This window comes from Mya arenaria, chromosome 14, assembly GCF_026914265.1.
Source record: "Mya arenaria isolate MELC-2E11 chromosome 14, ASM2691426v1".
NCBI classification, from domain to species: Eukaryota; Metazoa; Mollusca; class Bivalvia; order Myida; family Myidae; genus Mya; species Mya arenaria.
The window spans coordinates 56,586,063-56,605,492 of NC_069135.1; the positions used below are offsets into that span (position 1 = coordinate 56,586,063).

A 19,430-nucleotide genomic window follows, 5' to 3' on the forward strand; every position below is an offset into this window, starting at 1 on the left:
GCATAATGTATGCCGAGAACTATGGTACATGATTCGAAACTCCTCGGCCATTTTTATCGAAAACAAACTCGGATGTATATGCCGGTACATTAGTTGAAGTAGTTAGTAAAATGTTAATTATATCATTAATTAAATGTAGTCTTTTAGCTTGTATTTATTGATCTAAGTTTAAATTGATTGCCAGTGTTTTATTGGAAACATAATTAGGATTCCCAAGAGTTAAGTCATTAAGTTTAACTGCTGAATTAAATAACTTGTGCTATTTTTCATTTCAGTTTTTTATTAAGTTCATCTTAAGATCTTTTTAGACTACGGTCGAGATTAGCGCCAGCATCCCAGTTTTTAAATGTGTATACTGTATATGACATCTGTATTTATGTCTTAATAATGTGCTAATTCACTTTTTTAGTTAGGTACAATTTCTTTAAGTTAAATATGTTATATTGATATATGCTTGTTATAATATATATGTAGTCGGTCAATAGCTATTCATAGCTAATGTTTTTCTCCGTTATGTCATACCGACTGAAAATAAATTTTGATTTGATTTGATCTACCTGCAGCGGACTTAAACATACCGATTTTTAAGCGTTCTGAGTGTGTAAACCGTCCAAATACACCCGAGGTTGTTTTCGATAAATATGGCCGCGGAGTTTCGAATGATGATAAATGGATGCCTTCTAAGCACGATAATTACAGTTACTGTTCCGTATATATATGCATGAGGCTCTTGATGACATATATGATGATATGAATACAGTTCACGGTAATGTACAACTTTTCTACAACAGCCACATCTTAATAGTATTTGTTGTTAACACATATGCTTTTTATCAATGAAATATGTGTTATAATACGTTATGTTTTTCATAAATGTAGTAAATAAAAGTGCAACTATCCATTTAAATTAAATATGTTGTAAGTATAATAAACACAGTTATCTTCCTTAGTTGTGGTTATGACATTTTGTAATACATATAATCGGAGTGTCAACATATGGAACATAACAGCAAAGGATCGTGAATCGTCATATATTTGCGGTATCACAAAAAAATATTTGAACTGTGATAAGACCCCATACAGGTCTCTTAAGCCATTGACCCACAAACAGTTGTTTACATGAATTTGATGAGAGCATTCGGAGCTACAAGGTAAGAAGACTTTATAGTTTAACTCGCTTACATATTATTCTGTTTTGCTCGTTATTATTATTATATAAAATTAAATACGGTTACATATTAAATCTTATTATTTATTATTCACATTGTATCGCATAACTAGTATTTAACTGTATAAAATATATTCAGAATATCTTCATCACGTGACATGTATTCACCATTCGTGAGTTTTAACAATACTATAATAATAACAATAATAATAATAACAATAATAACAACAACAACAACAACAACATTATTAACATGTGCTCACTGATACATTAATGTATCTTTATTTCCTCCAAAGCATGAAGATTTAAACAGAGTTATATTGACATTAAACTGATATATTTATTGTTATATACAAATTACACAATAACACAGTAAGTATATATACAAAGGTTATACAATATGTATTTAAATAAGTAGGTATTCGATAGGACAAAACATAGTGTGTGGTCAGGGTTACATCATGTTCAGAAACAGTTAGGAAAGGTAGGCGTCGTTTTTTTTTATTGTATATATATGTAAGAATGTTTTTGTCATCATTGGGGAATTGCGTAAAAGTAATCTCGGTATAATTCTAAAAAAACAACTAGATATTGAAACACAAACTTACAAAAAATGAAAACATTTTCTTTTATGTTTTATTTATTTTTACAGACGGACAATAAGAAACGTTCGGGCTGGCGCCTAGTTCGTGTATAAGGTCGGGTAAAGTGTGTTTCTGAATGGCAAAATGTAAATTAATTTAGGAAACAGGTATATTGTTTTGTATGAAATAGCCCAGCTGATGAGTTGAATACGTAGAAAAATTGGAAGATGTTAAATAAAATATGATATACACACACTTCGTTCTTGGTAGTCATTAACTATAGTGAGAAACAACGCAACTGAATAATCTTAATACTGATTTTAATATGAAGTATTGTTAACAAGAATAGCATACAGTACAATTGTTTATTCGGATTAAAACATGCAGTTCATCATCAATAAAATATTGACATATAAGCTCATCCGTTAAACCAGATTAGTATCTTTTAGGTTTCTGATCGCATTATTCACCTCCTGTATCGTATTTTTTATCTAGTTTATTATACATTGGGTCATATTCAAATAATTCTTGGTCACTGATTTGTTCATTCTTTTCGTCGGCTTCAATGTTTATTTCATCAACCAAGTTTTTGAAATAGTCATGAAACTAATTTACGCTCAATCATTATCCTTTTGAGGATATATTATTACAAAATACTTCCAGAACTCCTTAGGTTTCTTGTTTTCATCGCTTCAATTGGACTCATTTGATCAAGTTGTAACGTGTCTTTTTATGGTTCACTAAAAGCATGTATATACAGTCGTCCTTTCTCGAGTAAATTTGCTCTATTAACGTCAATCCTTACCCTTGAAAACGTATTTAACGCTGCATTGTACTCGTGTTTAGCGTTCGGCATAAACCGATGACTGAATTTTAACACGTACTTTTTTACGTTTATTTATTCTCAGAGTACAAGTGTAACGTGCGAGACCAAACAAACACCAACAGATCCTTTCAGAGAAAAGCATGCTCGACCCTTGAAGGGTCCACTGGTCTTTATATACACTAAATTCTCTATTCACACAGAGCCCGGGTTTTGCTAATTTGCATATTACCAACCAAGTTGACATACGAACTACGAACGTACTTCCGTTTATAACGGAATGTTATTATGAACGCACATCCGCCGCAAACAGCGGACCGTTACATTACTTTCCCCTCCAAGAAGATTCGGGAGAAGACTCGTCCCGAGTCTTGGTCTGGGAATCTCATGGATAAGGCAACTCTGTTTCGGCAGTTGTCAACATCCCACCGCTGCCACCATTTGTAAAGTGCGAGACCAAACAAACACCAACAGATCCTTTCAGAGAAAAGCATGCTCGACCCTTGAGGTGTCCACTGGTCTTTATATACACTAAATTTTCTATTCTCACAGAGCCCGGGTTTTGCTAATTTGCATATAACCAACCAAGTTAACATACGAACTACGAACGCACTTCCGTTTATAACGGAATGTTATTATGAACGCACATCCGCCGCATACAGCCGTCCTTTACCCTATGAACGCACATCCGCCGCCTTCTGCGGACCGTTACTCAAGTTTTAAATACGAGTCTTGCTACATAAGGCTAGTGAATTGTGTGATAAGATTGTCAATAGTCCTTTGCTCAATGTTATGTACATTGCGGAAAATATCATAACATTTGGCAAAGAAAGATTCTTCTGCACGTTTGCTATCATCCCATTTTATTCGTTTCATTTCACTGCTAATATCGTCTTCAATTTTAACAAGAAACAATGTTTAATTGGCTTGATAGTTTTGTAATGTAAATATGATTTTAGGCGACATATTTGTTTAAAATATATCAATCGGATGATTATAGAAGTAGATTTTTGTGGGTTAATATGGGTAGTTAAATATTTAATGTTTCCACAGTAAAAGTTATAGAATATTTATCATTTCAGGAAAACATTCAATTATATTGGGAGTCGCGTGTTGCACGCTGCAATGTTGTGTTCAGATGCAGTTCCTTCTATTCTCAACCAGACTAATACCAACAAGTACTTCATCGAATATGACGGGTTCCTAACCAATCACGTGTCACACGGGATAATTGCTCTGCATCGTCTTGGAGCTCAACCAGAACGCATTAAGCGTTTTGTCGATTGGTACACTCCAAAGTTAGAGTCTGCGGAAACAGACATTGACGATGATAGACCATTTGAACAACAGAAGGGACAAAGAGTTGCCTTTTATAAGATTACCAAGGAGTATGAAAAACGTTATCAACTACTTGATAGCGATGTTAATCAGCTGGTAAAGCAAGAATACCCCAAGCTGAGCGCAGGACTGGCAGGATCGGCACTTCACGGAACAATACATCTGGGTTACAATTTCGTGGCGGGCAATGTTCGTGGTGTATTAGAAGGGCTGGCTTACACCCACCATTCATTTAGACCGGTCGTATCGAAGAAATCGTCGGAAGAGCTTGCAAAATTTGGAAATGGAGCAACGAGCATTTTGGAAGTCTTGGATAAAGTAAGAAACAACAAGGAGCTGTGCGAATCGATTATAGAAGGTTCAGAAATGGAGAAATATACTGCACTAAAAGTTGGAAAATTCCAGAGAGCGGTTGGCTTTCTTTGTGGCGAAAAAGGAGATGCGTTGTTGGAGTACGTGTTAGCTATTGCAGTACCGAGCGAAGTTAAAACAACCAAAGGAACTCTTGACCCTTCCAGACTGGCTAGACGGTTTGTTTATTGGACCGTTCTTGTCTACACAATGTCAGAAAACAAAAATGATTTTTTCTTACTTCACGGAGTAACTTGTGCTTGGAGCATTTACCACATCGTTACTGTGTTGGATGAAAACGAGTCTCTTAACGCTGTACGCAACTTCGCCGCAACTCTAATTGCTGTATATATTGCTCAGGGTGCACCTGCATTGAATATTCCTGTACAGGACTGTGAACCATCTGATCAGGACTGGGAAACGCTCATCAAGCGTGTTCTAGATGATGACCGAGATGAGCACACTTACAAGCTACTGCAAGTTTGTCGAGAAATGATGCCAGATGCTGCAAGTTTTGGCGAAGATGCAAATGTCTACTTTCAAGCAGCAAAAATTGGGATGGATACGCAAGAGTTTCGGTATTAGAATGACAAGAATGGTTATTAGTAAATGACTGTTAATAGAACAAATTTCGGTTGGGATGACACTTGCACACGGCAAAAAGTAACAAGTTCTTCATGCGCTAATTGTTCTTACCGCATTTTTTTCGGACGTTGTTATGTATTGCATTATATACTAGCAACTTCATCATTTTTGCAATCTTGAAGTTAAATGTATTAATACTGTGCATTTCTGTATGCTTGATACGTGTAGTATTGAACATGTTCAAGGACATCAAGATATTGTTATGTTAGTTACCATATGAATACATATTTATTTCAGATTATAAATACGTAAATTGTACCAAAACCAAAGAACCTGGCTTGTGTTTTGACAATGATGACATCACATATTATACAATGTATACTGTATACGTATTATTTCTGACAGTAATCATAAAACATATAAAAAAATTGTTGCCTTATGATGTATTCTTTGTTTGTATGAAATGCTTATAATGTATCATATAGGTACTTTGGCAGCTAGTACATTCCACCATCGTAAGACGATCCTGAATGGACTCCAGCTATTTAATTGTGGGTCATATGACCTGCATAATTTAATGAAACGTGATCTAAAATAGTGATTATTTCTTCCGATTCCATCATGAAATCACGAAATCATGAAATAACTGGAGAATTATGGTTTTAAGATAATGTTAGAAAATCTCCTATTGGCCTATTGAATATGACTAAAATAACCAAACATAACATTTTCGAATGCTTCAGCGTAAGAATCGAATTCAAATCAACAGACACAACAGACATCTTACCATACATAGTATTACAAACAGTAATATATCTTTCAACCTTCACTCAATTCCCTAGTTTCTTTTGGGTTTGCTTTAATATATACATGAACATGTAATAAATAAAATATATCAAAAATATGTTTCGGTTCGGAATACCATTGGGGCGGTCTGCAAGTTTAAAATTAGTCACCTCTCCCCATTTGCAGATCGTTTATTTTTGGACTGGAATTCGGAAATCGCTGAATTTAGAACTGAAATCCGAAACACAGTACTCTAGCAATTCTTGACAATTAAACCTCCAAAACCTATTTTATTTTCGAAGCCGTTTCTTAAATTTTCGCCTACTTGGTTCTTTTACAGCATTAATAAATTATTAAACGGCAAACAATTGGTTCGGTTCTCCTAAGGTACCCCGGGGCATACTTCTCTAGGATAATTTATAAAAAACAACAACATGTTATTGCTTTCCAACTAAAAAATACCCACATTTTACAAATAAATATGCAAAACCCGGGCCTACAATGACTCCGTGCTACGTAAATATTCTGTGTTGACCTCGCGTGGTAAGGGCATGGTACTTCCGCCCATCCCGACACCCGGTAATAGTTTTACTAATTAAGTAATTATATGTATAGTATCTACGAGCTTGTCGACACAGAGTTTAGTTTATTTTTGTTCCAAGAGAGACTCAGTACAAGTTGATGTGGATTGGAATTAATAGTGAAAATTATCTGGAAAATCTTGTAAAAATGAGACAGGCAGACAACTGAAATAAAAGATTGCTAACATGTAAGAACATGTTCAGTAGGCACCAAGCCATAGGTAAGATTAGCCAGGTTACAGACGTAGTAAGTGATTTCAAAACTTACATGATACTATTTTAAGATGCCTTGCATAACACTATTGACCATACACTATAGGGCATTGACGGGTAGATTTTTCGGACCCGGGTAACCGATCGTCATTTACCCGCGATTAACTATATATAATTATATACATTTCACGCCGCCATAATAATCAAGACGTGCAATAGTAACCATGTCGTATGAAATATTTCTTTTTTATCGATTGTCATATGAAAAAGGCGAAGAGCGGTTTTTCAGTCACAAAGGTTTGAAAAAGTAATGGAGAAGGAACATTCCATTACATTTTCACCTAAACAAGTAACCTAGGCGACAGGGCTGACGCAAAACACTCAAAAAGCACCAAGCATTAGAAGGCATTGATAGGCATCTACTGTAAAGAACTTCTAAGACAATGCATGCTTTACAGATATTTGGAGTTAACAACGTTGCTTTGAAACATTTTCATCAAATATACAATTAAGCTTGATACTCAAGTTCAAGTAAGAATGGTTAATTAACTCTCTTTTATGTATGTATAGATACTAGTAGTTAAATAGTGTTTTTGAATTGTCTTTGTATTCGGACACAGTTCCGAACACAAATTGCATTTCCCTTACATAGTAAAGGCTATGCTCACAACTGGCCGAATCGGCATTGATATGACATACCCTAAAGCTACTGTCTTGTATGTGGACCTGGTGCTTTATAAAATGAGCACCATTTTGTATGTTTTGATGTATTTTTAAAACTGTTGGACATTTTATTTAATAATGTTCAATGTTAGACTAGGTGTTGCAATATGTATCGAACGGTTATATAAATACATTCATAAAGCTGAAAATTGTTAAGCATTCAAATATCGTGAGCAATATTTTGTAACTTTAAATAAATATATCTTTTTCTTGTTGGATGAATAACATACCATTCCAACCTCATTTTGTCTTCGTAACTGTTATTGTTTGCCTATGGTAAGTGCTAAATACATTAGTTTATTGTTATAATATGCGACTATGATAACCTGCTACATGGTTTTAGTCTCTTTCATTATGTACAAAAATGTTGTTTTTTTTCTTAAGAACTATTTGTCATGTCACGTGATAAATTAATAAAAAATATCATGTTACAGACGACGTTTTAATCTTGTTAAAACGTACCCAGCCCGCGGATACCCGTCTAATGCCCTAACAGCATGGTAGGCATCTTAACAAATATTTTTTCAGTTCTTTGATGCTTGCCACTTATCATCAGTTATTAAGTTAAACTTTTAAAACATAAAAGGTCCATTATTGAACAGTATTACTTCATTTCCTGCATTTGGTAGACTCTGAAAACTGACGAGTTTACGAAGCTGGAGACAGTGTCAATACGGACATTTTTTAATGATTGTATTCATTTGGTATACCATCACCTTTATTATTAATATCATACACAGAGAATTAAAAGTGTAACTATTTTAATAATCGTTATTGTGTGTATGATTTTATCAGTGTCCATGTATATGTTATTATAACGTTCTGCTCTTCATTTACGGAGGGAGTAAACGTACCTTTATCAATCTACAATTATAAGATATGCTGTAAGGATAATTTACACGGTTATGTCCCTTAGAAGCGAATGACGTGTAATCTGAGTGTAAACATATATTATTATATGGAACCTAACAACATACGATCGCGAAACGTCATATATTTATTAAGCATCAATGTGACCTATTAAAATAACTTAAACTGTTATAGTACTGGTGACATAAGCTATACCCACAAAGAGTTGTTTACACCAAACTGAAAGAAGTATTTAAGCGTGCAAGGTAGGGTTTTGCTTGTGATGATCAGTGCTCAAGCTAGGCCTAAATTATAAATAGCAGGCTGTGGCACCACGTTGCCCTTTTCGAGGACCCTGCTGCCATTTTTACTACATACAGCTGTGCCCTTTTGTTTGACAGAGTCAGTTTAACTACTTTAACTAGTGTCTAATTGTTTATTACACAATTACTTAGATATAATACACACGTTTATGATCCTTTATTCGCAGTATCTAATCGTATCTCTACATGTGCAGATGCATATTCAACGCAGTTTACTCGTTCTTCTTTTTGCGGTGTATTAATTATTTGGGACATGGGATTCATGAACTTATAGAACAAACAACATAGTTGAATAATATTATTTCTGAAGTATTTTTAAAGATGCACTCGCAAATAAGATTCACCACAATAAATATTATTGTTTTAATATTTCAAAAAGGATGAATAAATGTTAAAAACAATAGTTCTTATGAAGGATACCGAGTTTAATTTGAAAGAAATGCGCATAAAACACGGTATTTCTACCTTATGGGAATATAGTAGACCGCAGTAAATCTTTAAGCAATCACCAATCATTTAATATTTTTGCGCTTTCTGCGATTAAACACACGGTTACAATCTTGTTATCAGCTATTATTATTTTCCATAAATGCATTATTTAGTAAGTAGTTAAAGGTTTATTAGTCAAATTTTATGTTTGTTATACATGTGTATGTGTTGGTTTTTAATAAGAGTGTCACTTTTACATAGATATAGATTAATCTGTTTGAGTTTGTTTTTTTATTGTAAATATGGAATTTTATGTTTGACCTGCAATGCGTTCAGTATCGCGAGCGTTTACCTAACGTAAGCGAAATGTCTTTTTTGTATCCCTGTTGCAACGCAGCGCATACATAGCAAGCGGGGAACCAAGCAGCAAACGTTTGACACAAACATGTTTACTGGACGCATGGCTGATATTGTAAGACGACACCATCAATCTTTGTAGAGAAATATAAGTGTATGTTTAGATGTGGGTTATAAAGTATATGTGTATAAAAGTAAATATTTCGACATTTATAGAACTTTTGCAATTTCAGGACTTGTTTTACCTTGGGAGTCGCGTGTTGCTTGCTGCAATGTCATGTTCAGACGTTATTTCTTCTATTCTCGATCAAACTAGTACTGGCAAGTTCTTCATCGAAATTGACGGGTTCCTTACCAACCACGTGTCATACGGGATAATTGCTCTGCATCGTCTTGGAGCTCAACCAGAACGGATCAAGCGTTTTGTCGACTGGTACACTCCAAAGTTAGAGTCAGCAGAAACAGACGTTGGCGATGATAGATCATCTGAACAACAAAAGGGGCAAAGAGTTGCCTTTTATAAGATTGCAAAGGAATATGAAAAAACGATACAAACTACTCGATAGCGATGTTAATCAGCTGGTAAAGCGAGAATACCCCAAACTGACCGCAGGTCTGGCAGGATCGGCGCTTCACGGTACTATACATCTCGGTTACCATTTCGTGAATGGCAATGTTCGTGGTGTATTAGAAGGGCTGGCTTACACCCACTTTTCATTCAGACCGGTCGTATCGAAGAAATCTTCGGAAGAGCTTGCAAAATTTGGAACTGGGTCAACGAGCATTTTGGAAGTCTTAGATCAAGCAAAAAGAAACAAAGAGCTGTGCGAATCGATTATAGAAGGTTCAGAAATGGAGAAATATACAGCACTGAAAGTTGACAGGTTTCAGAGATCGGTTGGCTTTCTTTGTGGCGAAAAGGGAGATGCGTTGATGGAGTACGTACTGTCTATAGCAGTACCGAGCGAAGTTAAAACAACCAATGGAGCTGTTGACCCTTCCAGACTGGCTAGACGGTTTGTTTATTGGGCTGTTCTAGTCTACACAATGTCGGAAAACAAAAATGATTTCTTCTTGGTTCACGGAGTAACTTGTGCCTGGAGCATTTACAACATTGTACCTGTGTTGGGTGAAAACGACGCACTAAACGCGGTACGCAACTTCGCCGCAACACTTATTGCTGTCTATATTGCCCAGGAAGCACCTGCTTTGAATGTTCCTGTACAGGACTGTGAACCATCTGATCAGGACTGGGAAACGCTCATCAAGCGTGTTCTAGATGATGACCGAGATGAGCACACCTACAAGCTGCTACAAGTTTGTCGAGAAATGATGCCAGATGCTGCAAGTTTTGGCGAAGATGCAAATGTCTACTTTCAAGCAGCAAAAATTGGAGTCGATACGCAAGAGTTTTGGTTTTAAAATGACAAAAATGGTTTTTAGTGAAAGACTGTTAACAAAACAAGTTTCGGTTAGGTTGATCCTTGCACACGACAACAAATACACAGTGTACTATTATCTAAATGCGCCTACTGCATTTTGCTAGCTGTTCATGTCTCGCATTGTATAATAGTAAATTAGTTATTTGTGCAATTTGAAAATTAAATAATAATAAAATGATACCGTATATTTATATATGCTTGATACATATTGCATTTGCACATATCCAAGGTCGTCATGATATTGTTATGATTGACATTGTATGTATTGATGTATATTTCAGATAATAAATACGTAAATTGTACCCAAAACATCTTGCTTTGAGGTTTTGTCTTTGAATACTTTTCACATTGTACTATGTGTACTGTGTATGTATTAATTCTGAAAAGAATCATTAAAAAAAATCACATTTTTTCAAAAAATGGGAATGTTGCCTGGTATGAAATGCTTATTGACCATACATGTATAGCTAATCAGACAGCCAGTACATTTCATATTTCTTTTTTTTTCAGAATCTATCATAAAATCACTTATTTGAAAAAAAAAGAGCAAATTTTAATAACTAAATCCCCCACACTAGTTTCATTTTCATACCCTTTTATTAATGTCTTTCCTTCTTTGTTTATTTCAAGGTTGATCGTTTGACGTATTAAATGACGAAATGCCGTTATCTGTTCATGTTAGCTTAGTTACGAGATGGGGGGAAAGTCATATATGAAAAAGCACACAGAGACAAAACACCTTTACAAGTAGCAGGAGACAATGCTGACGTTAAACAACCGAAATGCACGTTACGCATTATAACTGACCGTAATCGAAATATGTTGGCTAATTTTACTCTAAAATCTGGCAGTCTGTGTGTTGTATTTTGTTATGCCCCCCGAAGGAAGAGCTTTGTCCGTCAGCAAGTCTGTGTCCGTCCAAAACTACTCATGGGTTGAAGTATAAAGGTAGATGGCAATTAGAGGAAGTGCAGGGCATAAGCACCATAATCCTATCCTATATATATAAAGGTAGCACACCCCGAAGAAAATCCTTCACTTTATGCCTCATTGAATCCATTCAGCATATTGGCTGGGTAAATATACAGGCCAAACAAAACACTTCGTTTCCTATCTTAAATTTAAGTTCAACCTTAGTTGCTTATTAAATGTTTTTTGATAAAACAAGATAGGATTTTTTTCATAAGTACATTTGCAGCCACAAAGTCACACGTTGACAGATTCGTCCTTGTATGCGACCGCGCACCCCGGTTCCTTAAGCCGTGCAGCTTCACTGAGCCCGAGCGACACCGTCTTAAGGGCACGTGTTTTTGGCCAGCTTGTGTTATAAGCTGACACAACTGCGAGTCGCTGTTTAAGTTAAGACAAAGTTTAATCGTTCAAAACAACTCAAGTCAAATTAAGATGTTAAAATTTGATACATTGTTAATTCAACGTTTAAGTTTAATAGTTAGCACAAAATAAATCCAAATGTTTATTCAACAAGAAACATCCAATAGTCCAAGAAGTACAAAGCTCCTAGTTAATTCTCAAAGTGTTTCCATTGTAACGATCCGCTGTATGCGGCGGATGTGCGTTCATAATATATTACGTATAAAACGGAAGTACGTTCGTAATACGTTTGTAAACTTGGTTGGTTATATGCAAATTAGCAAAACCCGGTATCTGTGTGGATAGAGAATTTAGTGTATATAAAGACCAGCGGACCCCTTCAAGGTCGAGCATGCTTTTCTCTGAAGGGATCTGTTGGTGTTTATTTCATTACGCCAGAAAGTTCGGCCCTTTGGTGTTTGTTTGTTTCACGGTCGCACGTTACACCATCATTAAGGGCATTTTCCTGTATATGTAAACTCTGGGAGTAGGATTAAATGTTATTGGTCCAAGCTAAAATGAAAACGAAATACGGAATCATTCTTGTGACTCAGAGAGCTGGGTATATCTCTGATGCGGAGAACAGGGCTGCCAAACGGAAGAAGACTTAATCTCGCGGCAGGGGTGGAGCTAGCTGCGGTCAGCCCAGTTCTACTGTGTCTTCCAAATGGCGTACTCCAGCAATGCCCAGAGCTTACGGTCTACAGCTCGTGGTCCATGATCGACTTTTACGAGGTCAATATGGTGCAGCCACGAGCTTCAGCAATGGTAACGTCCCGAATTTTGGAGCTGCCTTCGCTCCTGGGCCCTGTTTTGCATGCGGCGAGTATTCGCATTTCCGATGAGTCTGTCCCCACACCAGAACAGCCGGGAACCAGCCTACAGCAGCCACTGTCATGAAGTGAACCAGTATCTGATGACTTTTATATGAAAGATGAGTATTTTGATGTTGAGTGTTTTACGCATCACGTTTATGAATACGAACAAGGTCAATAAGCATATTGTTACGGGTAGGTTAAGAAAAAATTAGGAATTTGGTGCAATGATTTTATTTTAGATGTGATTCAGAAAGGTTGTAAGTTACCACTTTATTCTCAGCCATGTAAGACTTTTATCAAAAATCACAAGTCATCATTATCTGAACCAGAATTCGTTACAGAGGCTATATAGTTTTTTCAATCGGGATTGGCGGCCATCTTGAAAATGGCAGCCATTTTAAAAAAAAAAGATGGCTAACGGGTTTTTCCAAACAAGTAACCTTAAAGGAATACCTATGCAAATGTTGATGCTTGTATGGGCTATATACAAGATCTTCTGGATAGGGTTTTGATTAAAGTGTATTGAGTCCCCTTTTTGTGAATAAGTTCGATTTGACTAGAGCCTATCATTGTGTAGACATATATGGCCCCATACTGATTATTTAGGATTTTAATGTTTTGACCATAACACAAATATAGTATTTTACAAATTCGTAGTATTACCTTTTGGGATTTCTAGTGCATGTGGTCTATTTACAAAACTAACTCGCCCTCTTGTAAATAAATGGCGTGGTGAAGGGAAACGTATTACCATGTTTTTGGATGGTGGGTTTGGGTGTAGCTAAGATGCTACGATTGACCTTAGTCGCCAGGTTAAAGCAGATTTGCCTAGTTCAGGTTTTGTACCAAATGCTACAAAATGTCTATGGACCCCGGTGCAGATTCTCAAAATTTTAGTGGTCGTATTGGATTCTTTAAAAGACAAGATTTACATTCCTGATAGGATGTTAATTCAAGTTCTAAAAACCATTTGATATTTTTGAAAGTATTGAAGTACACATGAGTGTTCATGTTAAAAAGGTTGCTAGCATAATCGGACAGGTCATTTCAATGAGAGTGGTTATTGGCCATATTTCACAGATCATGACGAGATATCGATCCGAGATGCCAAGATAAGCTCCGCCCCCTTAGATATTGTTACTACGCGCCCCAAGCGTAAATTCAACTGGCGGCTCTCGCTGCTACGAAAGCATCAGAATCCGATTCTCTTGCGAAGATTCCGGACAATATATCAGTTAAATATTTAACAGAACAAGCCAAATTATCGGGAAAGGTGTTAGAAAAAGGATTAAATTACTGATGTACTTAGGCTTACCACTGGGAACAGTGTCAGATTCCGGAAGAAAGTATTTAGCAGCTCGAATTTTGGCAGTCGAGCCTAAAAACACTAAATTCAAAAGATATTTTTGAATCGCACAAATGTACTAAAATTGATTTTCAGATGCAAGTTGAATGGGTTATGCTGGGTACGAAGTAAATACGATTAATGGTATTTCCCATGGTATGTGTAGAGGCTGTAATCGTCCACCTAGAGAGAGTAAGTTGCTGTTTATAGAGTCCTTCAGCCTTCAGTCCGACGCATATTCTAGCCAATCAAAAATAAATAAAAATGAAGTGGTTCACAGATAACCAAGGGATCAAGGCTATCGTTGTTAAGGTTCGATAAAAAAAGAATTGCAAGACAAAGCTTTTGGTATATTTAGATTATGTATGTCAAAGTCCATTTCCCTAGAAATGGAATGGATTACCCAGAACCGAAAATGATAAAGCAGATTATGCTTCAAAAATTGTGGACATCGATTGGGAGTTTTCTACTTTTATTTTGAGCATGATTCAGGATAGGTGTGGCCCGCTGCAAGTTGATTGGTTTGCCTCAGAGCACACTTTTAAATTACGTTTTATTCAAGATCTTGGAATCCTTGTGCTGTCGTAGACGCGTTTTCTGCATTTTGGGGTAAAGACTTTGGGTTATTTGTACCCCCAATATCTGTAATATATCAAGCAATCAAGAAAATGGCTGTTGGCAGAACAAGTTGTCTGTTAGTCATTCCGTGTTGGAAATCCGCTCTGTTTTATATGTCTCAATGGTTCTTTTGTTAGAGAAGTTAATTATTGGTTTGATTTTACAACGCGAAAAGTACACTATGTTAGATGTAAAACGGCAAAGGAATCTTTGGCAATGCTGATTTGCATTTAGAATATAAGCTCTGAAGTAAATTTCCGACGTACAGATACATAGTAGTTGAAACTGTAACTCTGTAGATCAATGTGTGTACGTCAGGAGTAGATTGTCTCCCTTTGATAAGATGAAAGCGTTATTGGCTGTTTTATTTGAAATGAAAAGTACTTTCAGGTGTTCAGTATTGTCATTTGATTGAGCATTTGTAACAATTGTTTTAACAGGTTGTTGGCAGTATTGCCAGTCGATTATGAATAGACAGGATTGCCTTGTTATTACTAATGATAGCATCGTGATAATATGTAAATATTATATGAAACTATTGTCTGATATAAATATGGGACGTATTGAAAGGCAGTATTGTCGGTATAAACATGAACAAAGAGTATTGTGTTTTGAACATTATGCAGTTTTGCGATAGAGATGAAGTTCAGTATGTCATAAAGCTACACGATAATTCAGTTTATATATACTGTCAAAACCGTAAATGTTGGCGGGCAGAGTGCACCCACTCTCGGAGCTGCTACAAAGTTCCAGAGCGCACAGTACAAGCAAGAAATACTAATGAAGCACATTTCTTAGGTTTCATAAGTGGGCTTTGTGTAATGGGTTGGGGAGTAGGGAAACTTTGCCAGCTAGGGCTTTTACGGCTGCCACATATAATTCAAAACTTGTTTCAGGTTGTATGAGTAAATGCGTGATCATGTATTGTGGTTTTATGCGCGGTTCTTAAAATACTTGTGATCAGAATATGTAACAGTATAATTTATATAAATTTTAACAAACTCAAAAAATCATACTTGGGTGTGTTGTCAAACCACAGTTGTTGTTTTTATCAAATATACAGTATACTTTTATATTATCAAGGCACTGTACAGTATCTGGTTAGCAATCACCCCATTGGGTGCCTCTATATGATAGCAAGAAATAGAAACAGACTATAGATGGATTTCAGATAACCTAAAAATAGATTCTGCAAATAATTGATCTCATAAATTTCCCAAGCGACATTAAGATTTAAACCTTGAACACAAAGGCAAGGCGTCTGTTTTGCTGGTTAGCAAACTTGTCGACAACGCGTTCGGCACTGATTTCTCTGTCTCTGTATACATTCATGAGACCAAGACCTGACAGGCGCTCAGTACCCATCGTACTTCTTAGGTATGTCTTGACCCCTCTCATTACCGAAAACGACCGTTCGGCTGTTGCCGTAGACACCGGCATGACCATTAAAAGGGTGAGACAGTGTCGTATGCTTGGGTAAAGGGCTTTGCTTGCAAGCGTAATTGATTCCGCTAGAGACGCCGGGGCAGCTGGACGGTTAACCGCCAACGTCGCGTCCGTCCACCACATACGCCACCGCTCACACTCGCGGACAAAAATGGTTTCATCCACATCCACATCTAGGCATGCTTGGAAGGCTTGGTACACGTCATTGATACTCTCCCGGGGAAGACCGTCATTCTGAATCTACAAAAGAACGCAAATGTTGCGACATAGATTTTTTATTCATTAAATAAATCAGTTTACAATAAATCATATACCTGATTTAGCAAACAAATCCAAGGATGTATATGTATGTTAAAAGATACCTTCAATGGGAGAAGCTTTTGGGCACAGAACCGACCATGGCCCTGCATCAAGCGTGTTTCTAATTCTACCAGCAAGTGGTCGACGAAAGGCAAATACATGTTTCTCTTCCAAAATTCGGACGTATTGCCTGGGGCGTTCGGTCGATTTTGTTGACGACCATAACGTCTGGGAGCGGCGGGTATGACGCCAACGTCACCAGCAATGTCCACCGCTTTCTGAAACAGGCTGTTCCAGACTTCATCGTCATTTCTCTCCGCCTGAAAGAATTAGGAGTCGTAAGGCGCTGCGGATATTAAAACGAATTATTATGTACATGCTTACACGTGCGTGCTGAATATTTAACATTTATCATTACAAATGGAAAATAAAATTAACCTGAAGAAGAACCATAACGACCCGTGTGTCGTTAGCTGCATGAAGCAAGTCACAGTACTTCGCCTGTAGCATGTTAGACAGTGGAACTAGGGCTGACAAAAGATGTTCATCTGCTCCATAGTGGCAGCGTCCGTTGCCTCATCCGCCATGAAACCAAATACGCCAGCGTCGTTACACCTCGAAACGATATCGCCACTTATAAGTTGGCCACAAATACCTATCAGATCATTCTGAATCTTGGGCGATGTATACCGGGTTCTAGGGTCACCATTTACCAAATGATCATTGAGAAGCTTATTATGTTTTGTCTGGAAATGCAACAGCGCTTGGAAATTGCTTGATGACTCATCATGACCACTTAGCGCAATGTTTTGCTTACCACAAAGAATAATTGTTTCAACAATAGACACTAAAATCTGACGATTCTTTTCAACCATGGCGTTAAATTGAGATGATATTGTGCACTCAATGTCTTTTTTCTGCCCTTTCAACACGGCCAAGTAGTTCTCCGCAGCAATTAATTGGTCAATATGACATTGGGATTTGCTATGTCTTTCTACAATCTTTGAAAAATTACACCAGTCTGTAAAAGGTTCCCTAGTCAAATATTTACTACGGGCCACCTGGTCACCGAAAAGGAAGCACGGGGCGCAATAAACGCCATCTTTGCTGATAGAATACCTCAGCCATGAATGGGTCCTGAACCAGACACCTTGGGCCTTCCGAAGTTTTCCTCCGCTGAATCTGTAAATAAGATAAAATTATAATGTATTTGCTCTTACATTATTTGTTTTGAAAATTATAAAAATAAACTCAAAATAATTGTTTATCGTATAATTTTGACAGTATTGAAAGCTTTTGCTTTACCATGTTATGACGACGTTTCAAAAGTATTTGCTACTCTGCGATTAATAATCACACTGGTACAATGTTGCCTGCTATTTACAAAATCGTATACCATATCATGGTACTGTACTGCATGTTTTTTTTTAAACTGTAACCGAACCTCAACGAGTGGTGGTAAGCCGCACGGGCGGTTACAAAAACCCTCAGGTTCGACAGAGGGCAAAGGCAGGGCGTGAAAAACAACCGAGATGTTTTCATTTTTTTGTACAATCTATTCAAGAATTTAAGTTCATTAATTATATTCAAATGGAGATAACACAGTAAAACAAAAACAACTAGGAAACTAACAAATGTCCAAGCTACACCTAGCTGCTCAGGCAAGCCATAATGCAACTTTATGTCGTAAGGTTAAAACAATTCTATCGAGTGTCAAATATTGAGAAACACAGAAATAAAAAAATTAAACAAGTAATTCATGTTAATTATCAAATATCAAAGAACTTTCACATCTCAGTTACCAATAATCAAGTTTTAGATTGAAAAACCTATATGAAAAATGTGAGTGGCCCACAGGGAAACCACACACTACCTTGACAGAGTCCATGAATGTAAAAAGGATGAAGTTACCGTCAGAGGACAGATAACTTAATGAAACTGATTCAGTCAGTCTTTAAATAGAAAGAAAACAAATCCAACTACGGTTACTAAAATATGAATATTAACACAAGTAGCATAGTTTAATTTGGTTATAAAATCAACCAAAAGACAAAGCTAAACAACTTTATAACAAGCCTATAGGTTGCTAATTATAAAACATTTTAATGATATACTTTATTCCAAACAAGCTACTTAAAGAAAACTATTCCATATTTAATTTCATAATAAACACACTTCCCAATGAATCATTTACTTTCGTCATAGTGAATTGGTAGAACCCGTTACAAAACTAATGCTTGTGTACAATCCCCTAGCATGGGAAAAAAATCTTCATAACAAAACATACAATTCTCGGTACAGAAGGCAATAAATGAATGATATATCGGTGCCTAACTTTAGTTGCTTAGTATACATATCCGACGTAAACAAATATGAAATAGTTGTATGCTACACCGAGGTACAGTGTCGAGCAATTATTTAACATATATACCTTGATGGGAAAGAGCAACAATGTGCCTCGTCCCATGGAGTGGACAATAGCTCAAACTTCTGAGCATCAGTCAAAGGCTGAATACTGCTAGCAAAAACATCCGGATACGGCGGATAAACACACGAGGATGCCATTTTGAAATGGCTGATTACTCGGAATAACCTCGGTGTACTTATATACTGGTTGATGACGTCACAAGCGTGACATCATTGAAGAAATAGTTAAAATTTAAAAAAAGCGGACACGTTTTGTTATCACTCTTCCGAAAACTGACTTCGAAGTCATAAATTCGAAAACAGTTCTGACAAACCACAGAGTCAGTATTTATGTGCCTATACCCCCTAAGCCTCTGGTTTTTATGCCTGTTTTCGAAGTTTAAGCCTTTCTTATTTTTTTAAAATCGGAATCGAATTGTACGCACGGGCGTACAGGAGTACGCCTAGTTACGCCCCTGATGACTTTTTGTTTTGTTTAGATCTAAATCTTTTTGTTACCTATAGAGGTATCATGCTTCAAGTATTTCAACAGGCTTAAGTTTATTTTTCCAAT

The 19,430-nt window shown here is 36.5% G+C and overlaps 1 protein-coding gene and 2 pseudogenes across 4 annotated transcripts; 2 read left to right on the top strand and 1 right to left on the bottom strand.

Moving 5' to 3' along the window:
• The first annotated feature begins 969 nt into the window (after positions 1-969).
• Positions 970-5,202, top strand: LOC128216918 (uncharacterized). Of its 4 annotated transcripts, XM_052923632.1 has the most exons (4): positions 970-1,151; positions 1,587-1,652; positions 1,821-1,871; positions 3,658-5,202. In XM_052923632.1, exon 4 carries the CDS (start codon positions 3,701-3,703, stop codon positions 4,847-4,849), a length of 1,149 nt encoding a protein of 382 aa, XP_052779592.1. In that variant the 5' UTR covers positions 970-1,151; positions 1,587-1,652; positions 1,821-1,871; positions 3,658-3,700; the 3' UTR covers positions 4,850-5,202. The 4 variants fall into 4 exon arrangements, with proteins under 4 accessions (XP_052779592.1, XP_052779591.1, XP_052779590.1 ...); XM_052923631.1 differs by lacking the exon at positions 1,587-1,652; XM_052923630.1 differs by lacking the exon at positions 1,587-1,652 and having other exon boundaries at positions 1,821-1,866.
• A 2,895-nt stretch (positions 5,203-8,097) lies between these two features.
• On the top strand, positions 8,098-10,765 carry LOC128218413 (uncharacterized; annotated as a pseudogene).
• Positions 10,766-15,961: 5,196 nt separating this feature from the next.
• Positions 15,962-19,015, bottom strand: LOC128216274 (uncharacterized; annotated as a pseudogene).
• Positions 19,016-19,430: the final 415 nt, after the last annotated feature.